Genomic DNA, 20,869 nt, shown 5'->3' with positions numbered 1-20,869 from the left:
ACCATCACCCCTAGAGACTGCTGTCAGACTGCTCTGTCCCCAGCTCTCCTTTGTTTTGTTTGTTTGCCTTGTTTTCACCTCTGTGTAGTGGTACGGGGACTCGTTATTACACTTCTTACAGAAAAGGGCCCCTTTCACCATCTGTTCTGTTGGGGAGCTCGCTTCTGTAGAGAGGAGGAGAGATGCAAGTCTAGCCTACACAAAACACAGATTGTTTGTCATGCCTTTAGCAGGCAGAAGCATCTCTGTTCCCTGTCCATGTTCCCTATGGCTATTTTTGCTGGTTTTTTTAAGCTGGCTTCATGCAATACACCTTGATAAATTCTAGAGAAAAATCTGCAGTTCATTGTCAACTCTTTGACTTGCATGGTTAAATAATTCCATCTCGGTGCTTTGGTAACGTCAGCAGTGCTGCCCTGTGGTGCTCCAGACTCCAGAGTTGTAACCTTTCTGGCATCCTTTTATGCATACCTTATTTATGGCTGGAAGTCAGAGCTACCTTTTGAAAAGAATCAGTCATAGTGTGTGTGGGACTCGGACATGAGCCACTTCAAAAGCCAGCATGTCTGGATGCAGAGTTCTATGAAGCAAAATTGAAATACCACTTGTTATCCTGCTGAAAGATGGAAGATAGCAAGTGGCTGGCTCGTTCTAGCTGACTGGTACTCAGGTGTCTATACTTGTGTGTTTAAGCAACTGTCAATTTTGCTAGAGACCTTCCCCCTCAGATCACAATGTTGGCTGAAGGAGATGGATTTAAAATAAATATGCTGTGAATAAAACCAATTCAGGCCTCTGTATGTCCAAACATCCATTGTACGCTGGAAATAAAATGCAATCTGAAGAGAGGTCCAGGGTTACAGCGAGGAGCAGGGAAGGAGAAGAGGGTTGGGTCTGAACTAGTCTGGAGCACTTTGCTAAGTTTGCTAAAAATATACCCTCCAGCTAGAGCTCTCAAGCAATAAAGTCGTTTCTGAGGCTGGTTGCATAACTTTGTTCTAAAATGAACTTGCTTCATCGCTCTTCTGGTTTTCCTTACACTTCTACTCGGTGTTTGGAGGAGGCTTATAAAATTACACGGTTACAACAATGTGAGCCCCATTGCTGCTCTGTAGTGTCCCGGGTTTCCGCTCTCTTCTCATTCTGTCAGTCCCTTGAGCAGCCACGCTGGACCAAAAGATTATCTTAACTAATTGCATGAATGGCAGAGCTGTGCTATAGGCTAGCCTCAAAACAGTAGACAAATCACAGAAGGCTTTTTAAAAAGCACCAACTTAAAGAGCCTGAAGTCTTAAGAGCTAATAGAATGACAGCCTGTAGATTAAGGTGGTGGGGAGTGCAGAATATGTATTTTAAGCCTTACACTTGCATTGGAAGAAAAATGCTGTTTCATCTGCCGTACGCTTGTGATGCTCAAGTGTTACGGGAGCTGGGTAAATTTTAGCTCAGTAAATGTTACTAATATTTATTGTATTAGTAATGACTATATCATGTTTTCTTTTAGACAGTTAATGGAAATTAGAATGTGGATTTAAAACAAAATAAGGGATGTGCGGTTGTGCATTTCCTGTTGCAGGGACTGAGATGACATTGACAGCAGCTTAGAAGATCCCATCTGTACAAAGTGACTTTGGTGATTAACTGACTGTCAGCATTTGACAGTTGCTGCAAGGCTCTTTCCTCCTTCAACCTGTGAGCAGAAATACTGGGATTTTTTTATAAATTGATGTTCAACCAACTGGTTCTGTCATTTGTAGGATCAGTGATGACATGAAGCTGACTGACCTGGAACTGGTCAGGCTGGCAAACAATATTCAGGAGTTACTTTACAATGCCTCTGATATCTGCCATGATCGTTCAGTCAAGTTCCTCATGGCAAGAGCAAAGGTAAGGAGCTTGGGTCAGACTGCTGTTGGTGTCTCATCCTTAATGAGAATTTACTCCCAAGTTACTGGTTTAATGAGTGAGAGTTCTGAAAGGGCATTCTCAATTAAGTAACTGTTCCTGCTGCCGCAGGCACTTGATGTTAATGCCCAGAGCACACAAGCATTAACATATCATGTCATTGTAGGACAATGTGGGTTTCTGCTCCTTTTTTTTTTACTTTTTAGTATTCTGGCTTGCTGTCTTTGAAACTCCATGCAGAGAATGCATTTCTATGACAAGGTAGCTGCTTGTGCTGCTATCTGCCTTCTCTGTCCCATGTAGGGTTAAATAATGTGCCTCTTAAAATACTAGTAGTCCTCAGACATGCTGACTAGTTATTTCTTTCCATCTCTGAATTTTTGTGGTGTTATGTCTTCTTACAATGGTTTTCTTTGCATTTAGGATGGCTTCCTAGAGAAGCTGAATTCCAACGAATTTGTTGCTCTTTCTCGCTTGATGGAAGGCTTTATCTTAGATACTGAGCAGATCTGTGGCAGGAAAAGTATGTCCTTGCGAGGAGCACTTCAGAGTCAAGCCAATAGATTTGTGAATAGATTTCATGAGGAGAGGAAGACGAAACTAAGGTATCTCTGGGTAGAAGATCTTTGTGTTCTTACATGAAGAATTTCATCAGTCATATGCCAGGCAAACACATTCTTTTGTTGCCTAGAACACTAGTAAGCCAGTTGTACTTAAGAGCAGGGGGTGAAAAAACTGTATTAAAATTATTTCCAATTGGTTTAGACTTTTACTGTTTTCATAACTTAATTTCTTCAAACTAGATTGTTCTACAGTTATCTAAATAAGGACAGTAGTAGCTACAGGAAGTACTCAAGACTGACATTGAAGGGCAGGATTTCTCAGTCTTGGGGTTTAAGTAACTTTAGGATAATCCACTTCGAACTGTTATTAAAAAAAAAAAAAAAAAAAAACAAAAAAAAACCCCAAGCAAACAAAACCAAATCCAAACCCAATAACCCAAAACCCAACCCCAAACCAAAAAACCTTCAACAAAAACAATTAAGAAAACCCTTAACCACTTGGGGAACAGCCTTTCCAGTAATATACATCAAGTCTTTTTGCTCTCATCATCAAAACCTCTTAAAATTCCAGTATTTACACATTGTTTCAGTGGCAGTGATCTCATAAGGATCTTTATTGCCTAGTGTAGTCTGTTCTCTATGATAGATTGAATGAACAAATTGTGAGACCTTGAGGCCAGCATGGTGTTTCTCTGTTTTGCTACTGCCAATTGTTGGACCTCTTTCTAATGAAGGTGGATTAACATAATACTGGCTTTTTTTTTAAAATTACTGCAGTTTTGATTCCATGGCATTACAGGCAGGAGAAGCGTCAAGACATTTAAATTTCTCAGCCTCCTCTCTTTCGTGTTTATAACTAGTCTGCTTTTGGACAACGAGCGCTGGAAGCAAGCTGAAGTTCCTGCCGAGTTTCAGGATCTTGTTGATTCAGTGTCAGATGGCAGAATCTCTCTCCCTGAAAAAAAAACTGCAGGTATGTATCTTGCAGTCCTACTGTTAACTGAATTTATTATCAGCAAATGCTGCTATTGAATGTTGATGGGCATATTCTGATGATTCTGATGTCACTCTTCATCTGTGTTTGCTCGCTGTCTTCTGGGGGGGATCAGAAGCAAGTTGATAACTTTTTTCTTTTTTTTTTTTTTTTTTCTGTTACCAGTGTTGAAACTTCTTGTGCTGACCTTAAAAGACTTTTTTTTTTTTTTTGACAACCCATTTCAGTGTTAGCACAGGGAGGGAGCTACTTTTTTATGCAAGTATTCCCAGTGTAGAGGCTTACATTCTTTGCACAAATTCAGTCTTTCCCCAGAACATAGCACTGAAGTGTTGCAAGAGACCAAGGAGCATGTGTGTGTGCTCAGCCCTCCTTGTGTTAAACAAAACCTGCTCCTTCCCACTACTTCATGCTATGTGACTGCTCATGGAAGTGAAAACTCGGGTGCATTCAATTATTTACCTTCCCACAGAAACCTCATTTGACCTCAGACAAGTCACTTTTTTCTCCTCGTGCCCCATTTCTCCATGTACAAAATGGGAATGCGTAATGTGTTCCTGCCTTGTGGGGATACTCATCCCATATTGCAGTGATGAAAGTGTGTGAACAGCTAGAAGAGGAAGAAAACAGCAAGAGATGAGAAGGAAGAAAATACAGTACTGTCATGGTGGAGAAACCACAATCCCCCCCAAAGGAATATAGCAGATACAGAGAGCATGTTGGGCAATGATCACTGCAATTATGGAACATGATACCAAAATATACTCATTGACCATTGCTCTTAAAATAAGCTCTTGCAGCTTCCTTTAAGAAGATGGGAAACTGGTGGCATCAAATTTAGCATGAAAAACTGCATCAGTAAGAGCTTCTACTATGAAGCCTGAGGAAGAAGATTAAATATTGATACACCCAAACTATACTGGTTTGAAGATTAAATATTAATATACCCAGCAAATCATTTGAGAATGAATAGTAGAAAACTTAGTGACTTTTTCTGCTTTTCTTCTATTTGTAACCTGTTGTATTTGAAGTTTTTAAGTCCATAATGACTGTGGAACTCTGGGGGATTTTTGCTCTAAAATCCCAGCAGATAATAAAGTAACTTTACAGATCATAATAATTATGATGGGCAACCAACTATGTAATAAATATTGTAAAAGAGAGCAGTTCTTCAAAGATTGATTATGGTTTTTTTCAAGCCTTAGTAAGTGCACACTAAACTTTTAGAAACTAGCATTGTTTGTACTTGGTTTTAGTTCAACTCATCCCTTTTCCTTTCTTGCTAAAACGTCTAGCTACTGAAGAAAGAAAGCCAGCTGAATTCCTTATTGTTGAAGGACAAAAATATGCAACAGTTGGGTAAGATGCACTCTTTTCTCTTAGCAGTGGGTTATTTGGCAAGAACTTTTGCGTAGAACTGTGATGAATACTAACAGCTTTAGCGATCTTATTTAAATAAAAAAAGCCTCTTCTTCCACAGACTAGTTTCTTTAGTTCCCAAACAGTTATAAAACATTGCAAGCACTTCTGTACATTAAAGTACTCTTCTCTGAATGACTAGGCTGAAATTTATGGTTTCATTTGAATATGTTGGGTTTTTTTCCAATTATATCATGAAAACACCTAGTCATGAAAATACAGGTTTGTCTTCCATAGTACACTGTTGTTATTTCTTGCAATATAGGTTATCTCTGGCAAAATCGTAGAATCATAGAATGGTTTGGGATGGAAGGGACCTTTACAGGTCGTCTAGTCCAACCCCCCTGCAATGAGCAGGGACATCTTCAACTAGATCAGGTTGCCCAGAGACCTGTTCAGCCTGACCTTGAATGTTTCCAGAGATGAGGCATCTACAACCTCTCTGGGTAACCAGCTCCAGTGTTTCACCACTCTCATGGTAAAAGATTTCTTCCTTATATCTAGTCTGGATCTGCTCTCCTTTAGTTTAAATCCATTATCTCTTGCCCTATCACAACAGGCCCTGATAAAAAGTCTGTTCCCATCTTTTTTATGAGCCGCCTTTAAGTACTGGAAGGCCACAATAAGGTCTCCCCAGAGCCTTGTCTTCTTCAGGCTGAACAACCCCAAAATACATGAGTCCACTACGGGATGATTGCTTATCTTATTCAGAATAAGAAATAAGATGTGGGCTATCTTAGAAGCTGCATACACTATTTCTTGACATCCTGATTGCTTTGGGTTGGAAAGTAGTTTCTTAAAGCTGGTTATATCAAAGACATTTTAAAATGTATGATCCTCATATACTTCTTTCATTTAAAAGCATGCTGTGCTTCCAAAGACTGTGAGGCTTAATCATTAAATATGCATGAGAGTGTTTTTGAGGAGGGAGTAAAACTTGGAACATCTCACTCCCCAGAGTCCTAACATCAATTTACCCCAAACTTAAAAGTTCCGATTTCCATAATGTCTTTGACCAGCTGTCATTTTATGAGTTGCTTCGTGATGATGCATCGTTGTTCAATTAGAAACAGAAGCTGATGGCTCAGAACTTCTGTGTCAGCCAACTGATGTCACTGCAAAAGAGCATTTCAGGTGAAGTAGGAGCATCTGAACATGCTCTAAAGGATAAAATATACTTAAAAGATGATGTGTTTGATAATCCATCACTGCTCATTTTAAACTTGTTATGTTTAGCTCTGTGAAGCAATTGTCAGCTTCATGCTGGTGCAAGTATTTGTTTCAGTTCTACACACTTCTACATACAGTTTTATTGTATTTAATCAAATAAAATGCATTTATGAAAAAAAGCCTAGATGTCCCCCAAAAATTTTCCAGGTGTTTATTTTCAGTTGATGGTTCATCATCTTTCTGAACTCTACTGCCTAAAGGAAGAAAGAGATCTAACTTTTTGAAATGTTAGAATATCTACTCTGAACATTGGATCTTGCCTTAGTTTTCCTGCCTTCTGTGTATTTGAATTCAAAGGAGCACACCTGCTCTTTGTGGAGCCTTCTTAATTCCATCCAGTAGCTCCTGAATTCTCCAGTGCCTGCTGAATTCAGGGGAAATTACAAGTGTTGAGCATCTTTGAATATTTAGTGCTGGTTCTTCACAGCTGCCTTCTCTGGTTTATGACTCGTTAGCATTCATTACATCCTTTTCAGTGGTGGTTGTAGTCTACATTCTGTGGATTTTTATACTTACTCAAAGTTGGCCAGAATTATACAGTAGTATAAGAAAGGAGCTTTGGATTTTTTTGTCCCCTGCCAACATCTACGTGGAGACTTTAGTCCCACAGTAGCTTTTTTGGAGAATAAAAAGTTATACCAATGAACCTTAGAGATTTTCTCTCATATGTTAAGTACTTTTTCCACATGCCACCCTGTGGAATGGGTTTTCTTTATAACCGTCTTTATATATATCTTCTTCTATGTTCTACTTCAGATCAGTTAGTGGGTTCATTTAATGCTATAATCTCTAGCATTAAGTAGCTTTCTATCAACATGACTGGCCTTTGTTTGATTTTTCAACATCATCTGTGCACTGAGATGACATATTTGGCTGTTTCCTCTCTTGTAGGACAGTATTGCTGTTAATAAGAATAATCCTTGAGTACTGCCAGTGTGTGGATAACATTCCTTCCATCACCACTGACATGCTTACCCGCCTGTCTGATTTACTGAAGGTATGACTCCAAATGTACCGGCTGTGCTAATCAGGGGTATTCAGGGCAGAGAACATGTCTTACTCTCTGTAATGCTTCACATGTTTTTATGGTTTCCTATAAATCATATAAATTGTCTCAAAATGATTGCGTTTGTTACTGTTCCATAAGGTAGCCTTTTAAGCTAAGGGTATTAAAGATGCAATTTGTTGTGTGAATTAACTTCAGGAAGGCTGTCTTTCCTCTTGTTCACCTGTAATATTGGAAATCCCATCTAATAGAGTTTGTCATAGCAGCCTGGCCTTCAAGCTGGGTGTGAAATTAATGCTGCTGAAGAAAAAGCAATTTGATCCCAGATGCCACAGACGTCTATCTATATTAAGGAAGGAAACGAGTCCCTTGGTTTTTATAAGTCAGTAGAGGTATAGTCAGTAGAAGCATGAAAAATAGTATGGGATGAAGCTTCTGTAGTAAAATGTAAAGATGACGAAAGACCAGGACCTTTTTGTCATTTGTTTCTCACTAGAGAAGAGGAAAGCTGGTAAAGCACAGATACTGCAAGGTAATATAAGTAAACAATCATAAAAGGAGCACATGAATGTATCTTAAAACTGTGTGTCTGTGTGTATATGTGTGTGTGTATATATAGGCTGCAAAGCTTAGCAGTTAATTTATTTCAAGGTTTTCACTTGTCTTTGCCCACAAAGGTTATGTCACGTGTTAGAGTTCTGAGCATAAGCGTAATCGATAAAAGATGAACAGATTCTACTCACCAAAAGTAATTTTATACTCTTCAAAAATATTTTACATAGGGTGGGGGACAGGGGAGGGGAAACATAGCCTAGGAGATGGACCTTTAAGTAACCTTCCTGTTGGTAGTTCTTATCTGAATAACCAGATGCAGGAACGTTCCTCCCTGCAGTCATCATTCCGATCCATCCACAAACCTTCCCCTTTGAAAGCACTATCCAAGGCAAATCAGTCAGTCTGGGCCTGGGGATGCCCCTCTTCACCTGTCGTTCTCCAGCTGCTGTTTCACTCAGGTCTTGCAGCACCTTTTCACAGGCAGGCAGAATAGCAGCAGCTGCCTCAAACTTGGCCAGACTTGCATCTCTGTGTTACTTCTCTCTCCCTACCGTATCTTGTTCTAGCTCTGTCATTTGTGTTTTATTCCTTTGTATTCAAACATCATGTGCAGTTTAATTATTGTATTTCCTATCTGGCAGCAAGGTGCCATTAATTGGAGAGATGACAAGAACAGCTAGCAAAAACAAAAGCTCATTTGAACAAAATAAGAGCCACTCAAGTTGTCCTTGCATGTCACTATGATTTTTGTTTGACTACTGTCAGAGCTAGCAAGGTTGGAAGGTAGCAAGAGCTGGTCTTTATTGTGATGAAAACTGCAAAGTGTTCCCAGGTAATGAAACTCCAGGCTGCTTTGAACTGTGGCTGCAACCAGAGTGAAATGACACCTGTGTATGGACAAAAACACCATCATAATTACTGGAAAGAGAAGGCTTGCAGCCATGGTGCTGGAACACAGAAACGCTTTCCTCCAAGCAGTCACAAGGAGGGGGTATTGCTCTTTTGATGTTTCAGGCATGCTGCTTCCTTGTTGCTTTGTCTGGAACAGGCCATCTAGTAACTGAGTAATATCCACGAAAGGCAGGGGGGGAGTACAAGTGTCTATCATCCTTTATAGAGCATGTTTTTAATGGTCTGCCACACAGTCAATGAGTTGGTGCTAACTGGAGCTAAATACCTCAGAGGAGCTTAGGCTGTCTTTAGCTCAGTGGATCTACTTCTGAAGTCCACCAGGAGGCATAAGAAAAGGTCTTGCTTTTCAGGAGGAGGAGACGAAGTTAATGTCAGACAGTTTCAGACCCCGACTTCTGTCTGAGGGCAGAGTAGTTTATGCCCCTCTCAGGTCAGGTGCTGCACATAGCTCAGGTTCAGTTGTGGCACTAGGTCTGGGTTTCTTTTCTAGCCCTAGATACACCACTCTGGCAGCCCAGGGAGGATGTGTGGGGTTCACGGTGTATCCTCTGTGGTCCTGAGTTTTGTGACTGACTCCAGACAACAGCCAGAAAAATTGTTTCCTGTTTTTACTCACGGACGGTTGAAATTTTGGGTTTGTTCTTGCGGTATCACAAAGCAAGACCTGTGAAGCAGGTTTGTGGCCCCCCAGAAAAGGACCTCTGTGTGAGGGAAATTCTCTGTGTTGCAGACACAAGCTGCAGGGCCACCTTGTCACAATTTCTTGTGAATCTTTCTTCAGGTGCATAAGAAAGGGTCAGCTCTCTGGAGGTTTTGTCTCCCAATTTCCACCCCAGTGTCAACAGGGCAGTTCTGTTCAAATGTGAGCCCTGGGACTTCTGCTCTCCATTCAGTGCAGAAGTCGGGGACAAGAGCAACAGCTTCTCCATCTCTACTGCATCACTCAAGCCAGTTTAGAATACCTGGTGTCTCAAAGTTGTGTGATGGAGCAGAATTCCAAAATAAGACAGAATATGGTAACAGGAACTGTCTTACTGTCCAGAGACTTTGCTGGCCTGCGTGCACTTAATAGTTTCTTTTCTCCTGGAACTAAGTCAGCAAGATCAAGTCATGAGTCCTCCACTATAGCTGGAATTCTTACAGAATTAGGTTTTGGTGTGGCTTAACGTCTTCTATGTATCATTTCTTAATCTCGGTATTTTATAGTGTAATAAACACAGATTCAGTCATCTCAGCAGCAGTGAGTTTCATTGCTTTCAAGTTTTCTTTAACATCAGCAAAGAGGAAGGCCTAGACCCAGAGCAGAAACTTGTTCTTTTGATATTTTCCATTCTGATATTACACTTGTCTACTCAGCAAAACTAGTGAGATCCTTATCCTTCACTCCATCCAAGGTCCTGCTTTGAGAAGTATGTTTTACAGATGTCTAGTACAAAGCTGTCCTTGTGTACGGCTTTCAGAGTTAAGGCTGAACATAGCTAGTCTGCAGCAAGTCTGACTTGCAGCTTTTCTTTCACACTGAGAGAAGTCTCGCCCAAAGGTCTCAGAGAGAAGCAGAAATTAGTCCCTGAATTGAAATCACTGAGTAGCTAACTGTGTTTTTAATAGCAGTATTTCTACTTCCCTTTGCTGCAATGTTGCCTTGAGTGCTTTAGCGTAAGCTGAGTCAAAAAATACTGTGGGCCAGTGACTACTGAGAGTGGTGAAAAATTCCTTTTGTCTTACTAGGTAACAGCCATGGACCTTTCTGTAGTAAGAAGTATGTGAAACTCTTGGTACTGGCCTTCATAATAATCTGTTTAATCTTGTAAAATTCTGTTGATGGTATTTCTAAACTGGTTATGAGTAGTTGTTAAAGAGTCAGCATGCATTTTCTCTCTCTTTTTCTTTCTCACAGTATTTCAACTCTAGAAGTTGCCAACTAGTACTTGGAGCTGGTGCATTACAAGTTGTTGGTTTGAAAACAATCACTACAAAAAACCTAGGTATGGATTTCTATATTTAAAATGTCAAAGCTTGTTCTCCGACCTGTTAAAAAAAACCAAACACAAAAAAATGCTAAACATTTATGATAACCTATGTTTGTGTGTGGTTGCTGTGCATGGAATGCAGAGGGTGATAAAACCTTGCTGGTTAGGGGGTAAAACAGGTATAAAAGCTAGTGAATTGGCTGATGAAGCACTAAAATCCATCCAGTTCCTTTGCTGTCTGCTGGATCAGTTTAAATGTAAAGCTTCACTGTGTTACACGAAGGAAACCTAAGAACAAATATACAGGCTAGCAAGTTTTCCATGAAAATGTTTTGACTGCGGGAAGGTGTAATTACTTTTTCAGCGGTGACTTTGGCGTGCTTGGGAGGTGCTTAGTGTTCAGATCTTGAGGCGGGAGTTACGTAGGTAGAGGAATGCAGCCAAACCCCTGTCTGCCCGTGCGTTTCGCTGAGCTGTGCTGTCCCATCTGCCCCGTGGTGCTGTATTCTGAACACCATGTCCACATACAGCTCCTGTGGGTTATAACCGCGTGTCAGTAATGCGCAAAAGGATTTCTGTGGGTGGCTCTGAGCGGAATAGTTAGGCTTTATATGGCTGAATGTACCGGCGCGGTCAGGTAACTTAAGGCTCTGTGTCTGCGTGCTGAATCCAAACTATGATTTGGGCTTTAGAGTTTCTCATTTTTAGCGTGCAGCTATTTAGCTGAAGTTGCCAGCCCCAAGTTACCTGTCCAGACTGCTTCAGCTGCTCTGAAAAGCTGGGGAGAGCTAGGTGCCCAGTTCCACGCTACAGAAAAGTCTGACATGCTACTTGAGACCCCCGGTTTTAAACTTACTCCTGAAATTAAAAGCCTTTGGTTGATGGGTTGAAGCAGGTGTTTAACTTGCAGTTCCTGTGTTTCAGGGTGTCCTGTCTGCCTTTCTCTTTTTAAAAGGGAATAGCTTGAGTTGAGGGCTGAGAGGCTTCCCTGCAAGGGGCTGTGGCCCATAGTTCTGGAGCGGATGCAATGAGCAGAGAAAATCTAGGTCGGGTCTTTGCTCCAGAAGGCTTGGCCGGTGTGGTGAGCACGCTGGCACCCCTGTGTGTCCTGCTGCCAGCTCAGGCCCTGTTGGAGACAGGAGAAGCTTAGTTTTGGGAATCCTGGCGGCACCGCGGGCAGGCGCAGGCTCTGGGCAGCTCAGCACTGGCAGGGCAGGGTGTTTATGTATGCCTCCTGTGGAAGAAATATTGATGCCTTGAGAATGTGGCTGCTGAGGTTAGGTAGCTGATGAGTCAGGTCTTCTGAGATCTCTCTGATGTCTGCGTGTGCTCAGGGCTCAAAATGTCAAGTAGACACTTAAAGCCTCTTGTAAAATTAGTCCCTTAACCCATATCTTGCAGAAGCTGGGTGTGAATAGCCAGGTACTAGTCTGGCGTCTTCACTGGGTGGGGTTTCCCAGTGGAAAAAAATGCTTACCTCCTTTTTTTTTTTAAAAAAAGAAAAAAAAAAGCATGTTAAATTGTGTCAGATCTGTTATTTATGTTAAAGGAGATACAGTCTATACAAAATGACTCTTCCTGTGTAATAATTCAGTTATTTTTCTTTCCCTCTCTCACTTCTGGATTTACAGCCCTTTCTTCACGTTGCCTACAGCTAATCGTACACTACATTCCTATTATCAGGGCTCATTTTGAAGCTCGACTGCAGCCGAAGCAGTTTAGCATGCTCAGGCATTTTGACCACATTACGAAGGTAATTCTTTTGGCATTTCATAATTAAACACAAAGTTCTGCTTTTCAACCGTGCTCTGAAGACTATGAATGTCGTTAGACAGTAAATAAACCCTGCTTTCTTCCATTACAGGATTATCACGACCACATAGCTGAAATTTCAGCAAAGCTCGTTGCCATAATGGATAGCTTATTTGACAAACTATTATCCAAGGTAATGATTTATGGAAATAATTATACATTCTCTAAATTTCAATTGGAGGTCTCACTATATACAGTCTAGATGTTTCAAATGGAGTCTTAAACTTTCCTAATCAGGACTTGTTTGAACTTCTTTAAACTGTATGAACACAAAGCTCCGTGCTGTACTTGTGAATGTGTTTTGTCTTAACTTTTGCCACCTGGGTGTCATCTGCCTTCACCCCCTGCACCCCCAAAAAAATTGCATGTTTACTCCTTCAGCAGTAACAGAAATGCTTTGTCTGGTGCAGATGCTCTGGTGTTTAGAAACTGAAGTGCTCTCCTACCCTCAGCAGTTTTATCCACTGACAGCTCTTGTCTACAATCGGGCTGAGCTAGTCCTCGTTTCCTGCTCTTCCCAACGGTGCCTCTTTGGAACTGGCGAGTGTGTAATTTCCTGCAGCTGAGGAAACAGCAAAAAACTGCTGAGGAGGAAGAGTTTTTGGAGGGGAAGGACCAGCCCATTTATTGGGCTGCAGGCTTGGGGATTAGAGGTCTGCACTTAGCAGTTCCTGCTGCGTAGCTGTGCAGCGTTAATAGCTGTCCCATGAAGTGCTCTTTGTGGGTTTTGGTTTTTGAATGCTTGTCAGTGGAAGAGTTTGGTCCTGGGCTGGATCCACTCCCTCCGACTCACCTCAAGGTGGAATACACTGACAGAGAGTGCCCCAAGATGGGACCTCCTGGGCCCACAGATCTGATAGATAAAGCACATGAGCTTTTAAAGCTTAGTGTTTTGCTTTGGATCTTATGCTCTTTTTTTAAAAAAAAAAAAAAAAAAAAAATCTGTTCCATGAGAGAAATAAACTAATTCTTCGGTGGCAGATTTGATTGATTGGCCTGAGCCAGCCTCTTCTGTGCGGGAGCTCATGAGAAGCACAGCATCTCCCTGGTGGAGCACAGCTGGGGACAGGCTGATGTGGGCTGCAGTGAGGTGGCTGAAACAGGCAGCATTTCTCTCTTCCTTGCTGTTTCTGTTATTTTATCATTTATTTTATGTTGTGCTTTTTCTTTGCATCTGTTTCTTTGGGCTATCAAATAAATAGTGTTACCTAAACTTAGGAGGGGAAAAAAACCCAAAGCATTTAAATTGGGATTCCCTGCCCCCTGTTGTGTTTACACTTTTAAAAACAAGTTTATGCCTTTTTCTAAAGATCCAAATAGTGGTCTACTGCTTTTTTGGGTTTTTTCCCACACACAAAAATACCTGTTCTATGAAGTAACATGGCTTTTTGGTCACTTAACCTCTTTATCTCTTGAAAATAAAAGACAAATGCAAGAATTCAGATTATTGATACTAAACAAGTTAGCCCACAACAAACCAATAACACAGTTTATGTTTTTGATGGTAAGTAGTAAGTATCCAGCCCTTACTGTCCTTCCATCTTTACAGCCCATTCTCCCCTTGAGCTGGCACAAGATAAAAACTGAGAATATTCCTGTCTTTTAGAGCTCTTAAAGGCTTGAGTGAGAGTGCCTGGCTCACGTGGATGCAACCCCCAGAGTACAGGAGAAAAGGAGACCATGTGTTGATTTGCCTCTATTTCTAACATACCCCACAATTTGGCTCATCTTGTTCCTGAAAATGAAATCATGGCACCGAAGACTCTGAAGAACATAAAACCAGGAAATTTGCAAATGGGCATGTCAGTGTGTTCTTTGTTTGGTGTGGTTTTGTGAGAGTCCAAATATTTCGGTGGTCACCTGCTTTAAAGCGTGTAAATCTGAATGAGTCCGCAGGCAAGTTTCATAGCAGTGCGTGGCCAGCGTGCTTTAGAAACAGACACTGCACGGTCTAGAAACCTGCTTTGTAGGAGACAGACAGTTTGGTCCAGTAGATGGGATGTTGACCTGGCACTTGGGTAACGAGGGCAAGTTACTTTTGTGTTTCCAGGCTCTGCTTCCCTCTGGGAGCTTGGTGGAACAGGAGCTGTCTTCACACAGTGCCACCGTGATGCGGCCGTGCGCTCAGCGAGGCGTTTCACAACAGCACGGACAGTTCCCAGCATCTGTCTATTAACTTTGGCAGGGAGATAAAACAGGAACGGTGGTATTTAACAGCTATAATTAACAAGTGAAAAAGGCGTAGGTTTTTAAAAAGGGGTAAGTGTTCATGGAAAAAATCCTGTGCGAGTTCTTAGCTTCTCTGGGAGCTTGCTGTCTTGTGACTGTTTGGACAGAAGAGCAGTAAATTTTTGTCTGATCCCTCGTGGTTTACATGCTGTTGACCTTCACTGGAGATAAAAATGGCCAGCACCTTGCAGGGCTGGAGCTCATGTTTCTTTCTGGTGCTGCTGCTCTTCCCCCATCACGATGAAGAGTCTGATTTGTCTGTGGTCACACAAGAGCCATTGCTGCAGCTTGACAGTTCCCTTTGGCTTTACAACATACTGGTAAATTGTAAATCATTTGTTGCCTAACACTTATGTCTTGAGGCACAATCCTGTACGCTGTGCAGTTGTCCCACACAGGGAGCAGGGCTCCTGGAGCAGTAAGCGCTATTTTTCTGCTACTTCTCCTGTCAAAATTAGGTCATCGGTTTTGCTTTTCCGTAAAGACTTTCTCAAAACTCCCCGTTTCTTTTTTTTCTCTCACACTCAGGCAAGCTTTGTTCTTTTGCACAGTTCAGGCTAGCATGCGAGAGAGCCTCCTCGAATGTGTTTGTAAATAATTTAGTTACAACGATTCAGCTCTTCCAGTGAATTGTGCGAGGCTCTGAGGGGAGGTATCACCCTACCAAAGGCGACCTACCAGTGATTAACCCAGGCCTGTGCTAGCACAGCCTCTCCGCCACGAACTGAAGGGCTGGCTTCACTGTTCCTGCGCCAGTTTTTCAAAGTGCTTCTGAAATCACATTCAGATCCTCCCTATCCAGGGTGGGGATGTAAGAATTTTGTTCCCTTTGTAGCAAATCTCTTGCCATCTGGTGGTGTCCACTGTCTTATTTCTTGGATTTCAGTCACTGGGAGAAGGGACATTTTCTACTTTGTTTTCCAAGGTGTTTCTGCAATGTTTTTGTGGGGTTTTTTGGTTTTGTGGTTTTTTTTTTTTTCTTTTTATGGCTAAGGAGCTTCCATTTCTTTGTTTTCCTTTCCTTGTTTCTTCAGAAATTCGGATGTATATGATCTTAGAGAAGTAGTTTTCTCTCATGAAGTACTTGAGGGGCATATTCATCAGAGGTAGAATTGCTTGTCTGTCACTGACTCGTACAGATCTGAAGGAGAGGGCGAGCTCGCAGGCCACACGGCGTGCATCGGTGTAGCTGGCACAGTGATTATTCTCCCTGCATCTGTAATTCACAGGGTGGTGGAAACCAACAAAAATTAATGAGCAAAGAGAAGCGATTCAAACTAACAAAGATGAATAGATGAAATTGGGAAATCCTCAGATTTCATACTGCTTTGAGTGTTAGTTTGCTTATAAAGCAAGAGGTGCTAAAAGCTTGTATGATGCGAGTCCTTGGCTGAATCAGATATGCCCAGCTACTGTTTTAATTTGTGATACACTAAATGAACCTTGGTTCATGATGTCATTAGTAACGCAGGGCTTTAGATGGCTGTTGGAAACTCTCCTATATAAACCGTTTTAAGTGGTAGAGAGGAGTAACCGGTGGTGTTTTTATTTCCAGTACGAAGTGAAGGCTCCTGTTCCTTCAGCATGCTTCAGGAATATCTGCAAGCAAATGGCAAAGATGCATGAAGCTATATATGATCTCCTTCCTGAGGAGCAAACTCAGGTGAATGTTATTTTTGAGATTCATGTAACACCTCCCTTGCAAATGCACATGGACTTGGTAACAAGAGAGACTTCTGCTTTATCTAGGGGGAGAAAAATTCTTTTTTCAGTCTTTGTGAAACCCCCACATTTAAAGGGGTTGGCAGCAGTCATGCAGACAGCTCAGTCTGAACTGAAGTAAGTATTTGGATGTGCAGGGAGAACGATGAGACGTGCAAAAAGAACTGACTGCTTCCAGCATTTTGAGCTGCATTTTAATGTCTACAGAGGTGAATCTTCAATTCAGGAATTAGTGCTGAAATTCTGCACAAATGGCAACACTTTGGGTCTCGAGTACAGCCCTTCCAGGGAATTCTTCTGTAACACTGCTCAAATTTAGTGGCTTCTGGAGGTCCCTAAATGTATTATGCAGCCAAATTGTACCAGATGTGCTTCTTCAGTGTTTTGCTGCAGTTATTGCTACTGCAGTTTTAAGTCTGAGGACAGGAAGGGCTGATCCAGTGAGTGAATACAGTAAGTTGTAGTTTCTCTTTTGCACTAAATTAAATGGTCTCTTCAACTGTTTTTCATGCTTTCTCTAGCAAGAAAAGACTTTAAGTGTTTACAGTACAGGGAAGAGATGTGTTATCTTCTAGCCCTAATACACATTGCTAGATGCTTCAGACAACAGGGAAGAGAAATTCATGCTCCAGAGAATTTGTCCTCCCAAGTGCAACACGTAACAAATAAGGGAAGGTGTACACTGTCCTGTGTGTTAGAAATTGTGTATGGCCAGAAAGATTAGGAGCCTGAAGGACTGGCAGAAGGGAAGGTCACATGAATTGCTAAAACAAAACTGAAGGTTGGTGTTTGTGGTGGATTTCCTCGCTGTAGGCAGCGATGCAAGCCTGGGGATGGTTCCTTACTCTGGTTCTGGGGTTTCTTCTAGATGTTGTTTTTACGAATTAACGCAAGCTACAAACTTCACCTGAAGAGGCAGCTGGCCCACCTAAACGTTGTCAATGACGGAGGACCTCTGAATGGGTATGTTTGCGTACTTTTTTTTACTGCTTAATTTAAATAATCAGGCTTTGTCTCCTGCAGGAAAGTTGTAATTGCGGAATGCAGCCACACTCCGGGTTTTAGCATGTCCCATTTGGAGCTTTCTTACAGTAAAGGACATGACTTGTGCCTTTCCATAGTAACTAGGAATGCAGTTGGCTTGGTAATAGATTGGGAGTTGGGCATTGTCCTGCTGGAAACCTGTGGTAGGTTTCCTTCGTTTGTGGGTTACTTTTTCTCCGTTTGTGTGACAGCAATGGCCACAGTTTGATTCACAAGAATTGCATGATTCACGAAGCAGTTTTGAAACGTGGATGATGACTCACAGCGCTAGCAAAGTAAAAATAGGAAAAAGTGGTATTTCATCTGTGTGACGGGCAGCTTCTACACAGAAACTGTTTTTACAGCAGAACTGGATTTAAAACAAAGATTATACTCCACAGAGCTTGTACCCCCTTCCTGCCCCAGCCTCAAAACGGGTCAGTGGTGCCTCTCGTGGGAGGGTGTGGCTGGCTGTGCCTGGCATCCCACACCTCCCAGGAAAGAGGACAGCCTCTTGCAGGCTGAATCCTGTTTCTGGGATTTTTTAGTCTGGAGAAGATGAGGCTGAGGGGAGACCTCATCACCCTCTACAACTACCTGAAAGGAGGTTGCAGAGAGCTGGGGATGAGTCTCTTGAACCAAGTAACAAGTGATAGGACAAGAGGGAATGGCCTCAAGTTGCACCAGGGAAGGTTTAGACTGGATATCAAGAAGCATTTCTTTCCAGAACGGGTTGTGGCGCGTTAGAATGGGCTGCCCAGGGCAGTGGTGGAGTCCCCATCCCTGGAGGGGTTTTAGAGTCGCGTTGACCCAGCGCTGAGGGATCTGGTGGAGTTGGGAACGGTCAGTGTGAGGTTAATGGTTGGACTAGATGATCTTCAAGGTCTTTTCCAACCTTGATGATTCTGTGATTCTGTAAGTTGGATAGTCCCCTGAAAATGGTGGGTTTTATAATCATTCTTAATGACCTGGGGGTGTAGTAAAGGTGAAATTCAGTCATCCTATGCACATGCAAGAAAGCATTGTCTTAGGCTGAAGAAGCCAGAGAAGGAAGTTTACAAATGTTTCAAATGTTTCTGGAATGAAGGGTTTTGTTCCTGCCCAGTTTATTCTTACTTGTCCTGCTTAAGCTTATTCATCCTTGTACTCTGTGCAAGAGTGTGTCTGAAATGGTTTTCTGTTCTTGTGGTGTACACGCAAGGTAACATCCACTTGCCTTTGGTACTTAGGAAGGTATTTGTAAGCCAACAAACTTCCGGAGGCCGCAGCAGCCCCAGCTGAAGTGAGAGCACCCAGAGTGTGTTGGGCGTGTTTCACACTTGGGTTTCTACCCCTGAACAGTGCGCTGTGCTGTCTTCACCCCACTGCCCTCCTGGTTTTGTTTGATGCCTGTGGCTGGACCCCTTTTTGCTCGGAGGGTTGGGGCAGGCGGTCCCGGTGGTGCGTTTCCCAGCACAGTCCTCCTTACAGTCAGACGGGAAGCAGTGATGCCCCGAGTCCGTTCCTTTCGTGGCAGGGGTTACCCGCTTTGGAGCGCAGCTCGGGGAGCGTGTGGGCGGGGCTGTTGGAGAAGGGAAACGCCAAACACTGGATTTCACTTGCTGCTCTTCCAGCAGTCTTCACTGACCTAGTTTTTGACATGCTTTTCTGATCCACATCCTATTTTCAACTATTTGTTTCTGCAGTAATAGTAAAATGCAGGTCTGTGCACCCTGGTTAATTTTTTACTCTGAAAATCAACTTACATGCCTACATCTTGCTGCTTTCTAACTGGAAGCACCATGATAATGTTTTTCTCCTGCCCTGATACTCTTCAACAGTGTATGAGGGATTTTAACTGTATAAACTGTTACAGGCAACACTGCTGTTTGGTTGCTTTTATATTAACCTTCTAGGATACAGAAGCTAATGTTGCAGTAATTAATGTTTTAAGTACAATGGAATACATGGTTTAAGTCAAGATAAGCCTGGGGTTACAGCTAGAGAACGGAAGTGTTAGATGCCCAACTCCTGCTCAGTTTTCTGAACTCTTCATTTGATCTCCCTTCCCTGTAACTAGTTCTACACCTACACTAATCATGTGCCATCACTGCTATAAAACAAACCACTGCCATAGCATGGAGTTTTGAGCTGATACTTAAAACATCTAATCCAGGCCTAGTATCGGAACGTACATTGTTGTAACTGTGCACCCAATTCCTAAACAAATCTGGTTATTTTTCTGAATATTCCAGGTGGACTGGACAGGTTCAGATACTAACCTTGTTCTGTGTTTCACTGCAGCCTGGTTACTTCAGATGTAGCTTTTTACACTGGAAACCTTCAAGCTCTGAAAGGCCTTAACAACTTAGACCTGAACATGGCTGAAATTTGGGAGCAGAAGAGGTGATAATCCAGCGGGAGCAGTCACTTGGCTCTGTCAACAGACCGACTTTCTTCTAAGCAGCGCGATGACCATGAGGTGAATACTTAAGTCTGAGAAAGGACACTATTGCTAGTCGGGGAAGCTAGGCTCAGAGTGAGCTGCAGGGAGTGATCTTTTCAGTGTCCTTCAGCAAGAAACAAGTGATCAGCTGTCTGTGCAATGTTTTTTCATTCTCTCTGGAAACAGACTCAGGTTTCTTTGGACCAAATCCAAAAGAACACATAGCTGTAACACAGCTGTAGTTGTCTAGAATGCTCTGTATATCTTTATATTAAAAAGATGCTTTGCATTTCTTCTAGTGCAATGAAATCCACATGGTGTCCCACCTTATTTAATGATGGTACAGTATAAAGATCTTGCAGTTGGAACTCTGTAGAAAATGTTTTTCTCTATGAAATGATGCTGTTCTAAAATTTATTTTTTTACAGAACTTTATATAAATAAATGTCTTTTGATTGCTTGCATATAGGATTCAGATTTGTTAGGGAGCAGTCCTGTTTCAGGGGATTCCTCACAGCCGGGCTCTAAACTGCCACCTGAAGATAGGATTTTCTAAGAAACTGTCTGTTCGCTGGAACCATCACCTACTGCACAGAGTTGGGAAAGGAGCAGCACTAGCAGTGACAACACAACGGCAGCTTCTGGCGGAACGGGAAGGTAGCGAAAAGGCTGGTGGGGGGTTGGCTTTCTGCAGCCACCAGCCCTGGGCAGGGCAAGGACAGGGGCTGCTTCAGGACCTTCCACCCTTTTAAAGAAAGACACAAAGTGTATAAAGACAGAGGAGGACACAGAAAACAGGGCAGGAAGAATCTTAACCGTTTTTAGGCTGCTTCTAAAAGGTTGCCCCATTAAGGAAGGTGCAACTGCAATTAATTTATTTCAGAGGTTTTAATACTACCTTTTAAGACTGGATGCTGCCAGTACTCCTAAGTATAAGTGCCTGTGTATCTCACCTCACACCTCCTCACCTCACCCTGTGCCACTGACGTACGGTGGAATGGTCTCCAGTGTGTGTGTGCCTACGGTTTTTTTAGACAGGCATGCTGATCTGTTAGCGTAACAGATGTCACTCAGTGTCAGTCAAAATAAAGCTATCCAATCACA

At 42.3% G+C, this 20,869-nt stretch overlaps 1 protein-coding gene across 6 annotated transcripts in view; it reads left to right on the top strand.

Moving 5' to 3' along the window:
* The window catches only part of VPS54 (VPS54 subunit of GARP complex), a 54,936-nt gene extending 34,067 nt beyond the window's left edge, over positions 1–20,869 (top strand). For 5 of the 6 annotated variants that reach the window (XM_074864312.1, XM_074864309.1, XM_074864311.1 and 2 more), the window contains 11 exons: positions 1,758–1,887; positions 2,329–2,510; positions 3,329–3,441; positions 4,758–4,821; positions 7,003–7,108; positions 10,482–10,569; positions 12,186–12,307; positions 12,419–12,499; positions 16,151–16,258; positions 17,186–17,280; positions 19,624–20,080. In XM_074864312.1, the coding sequence (XP_074720413.1) occupies positions 1,758–1,887; positions 2,329–2,510; positions 3,329–3,441; positions 4,758–4,821; positions 7,003–7,108; positions 10,482–10,569; positions 12,186–12,307; positions 12,419–12,499; positions 16,151–16,258; positions 17,186–17,280; positions 19,624–19,729 (1,195 nt within the window). In that variant the 3' untranslated portion in view covers positions 19,730–20,080. Of the gene's footprint in view, positions 1–1,757; positions 1,888–2,328; positions 2,511–3,328; positions 3,442–4,757; positions 4,822–7,002; positions 7,109–10,481; positions 10,570–12,185; positions 12,308–12,418; positions 12,500–16,150; positions 16,259–17,185; positions 17,281–19,623; positions 20,081–20,234 lie in introns of those variants that run through there. The other variant, XR_012628346.1, reaches the window with a different exon arrangement.

Source organism: Strix uralensis, chromosome 3 (assembly GCF_047716275.1).
Source record: "Strix uralensis isolate ZFMK-TIS-50842 chromosome 3, bStrUra1, whole genome shotgun sequence".
NCBI lineage: Eukaryota > Metazoa > Chordata > Aves > Strigiformes > Strigidae > Strix > Strix uralensis.
Note: the sequence above shows the minus strand (reverse complement) of the source record. Positions and strands in the feature narration are given on the sequence as shown.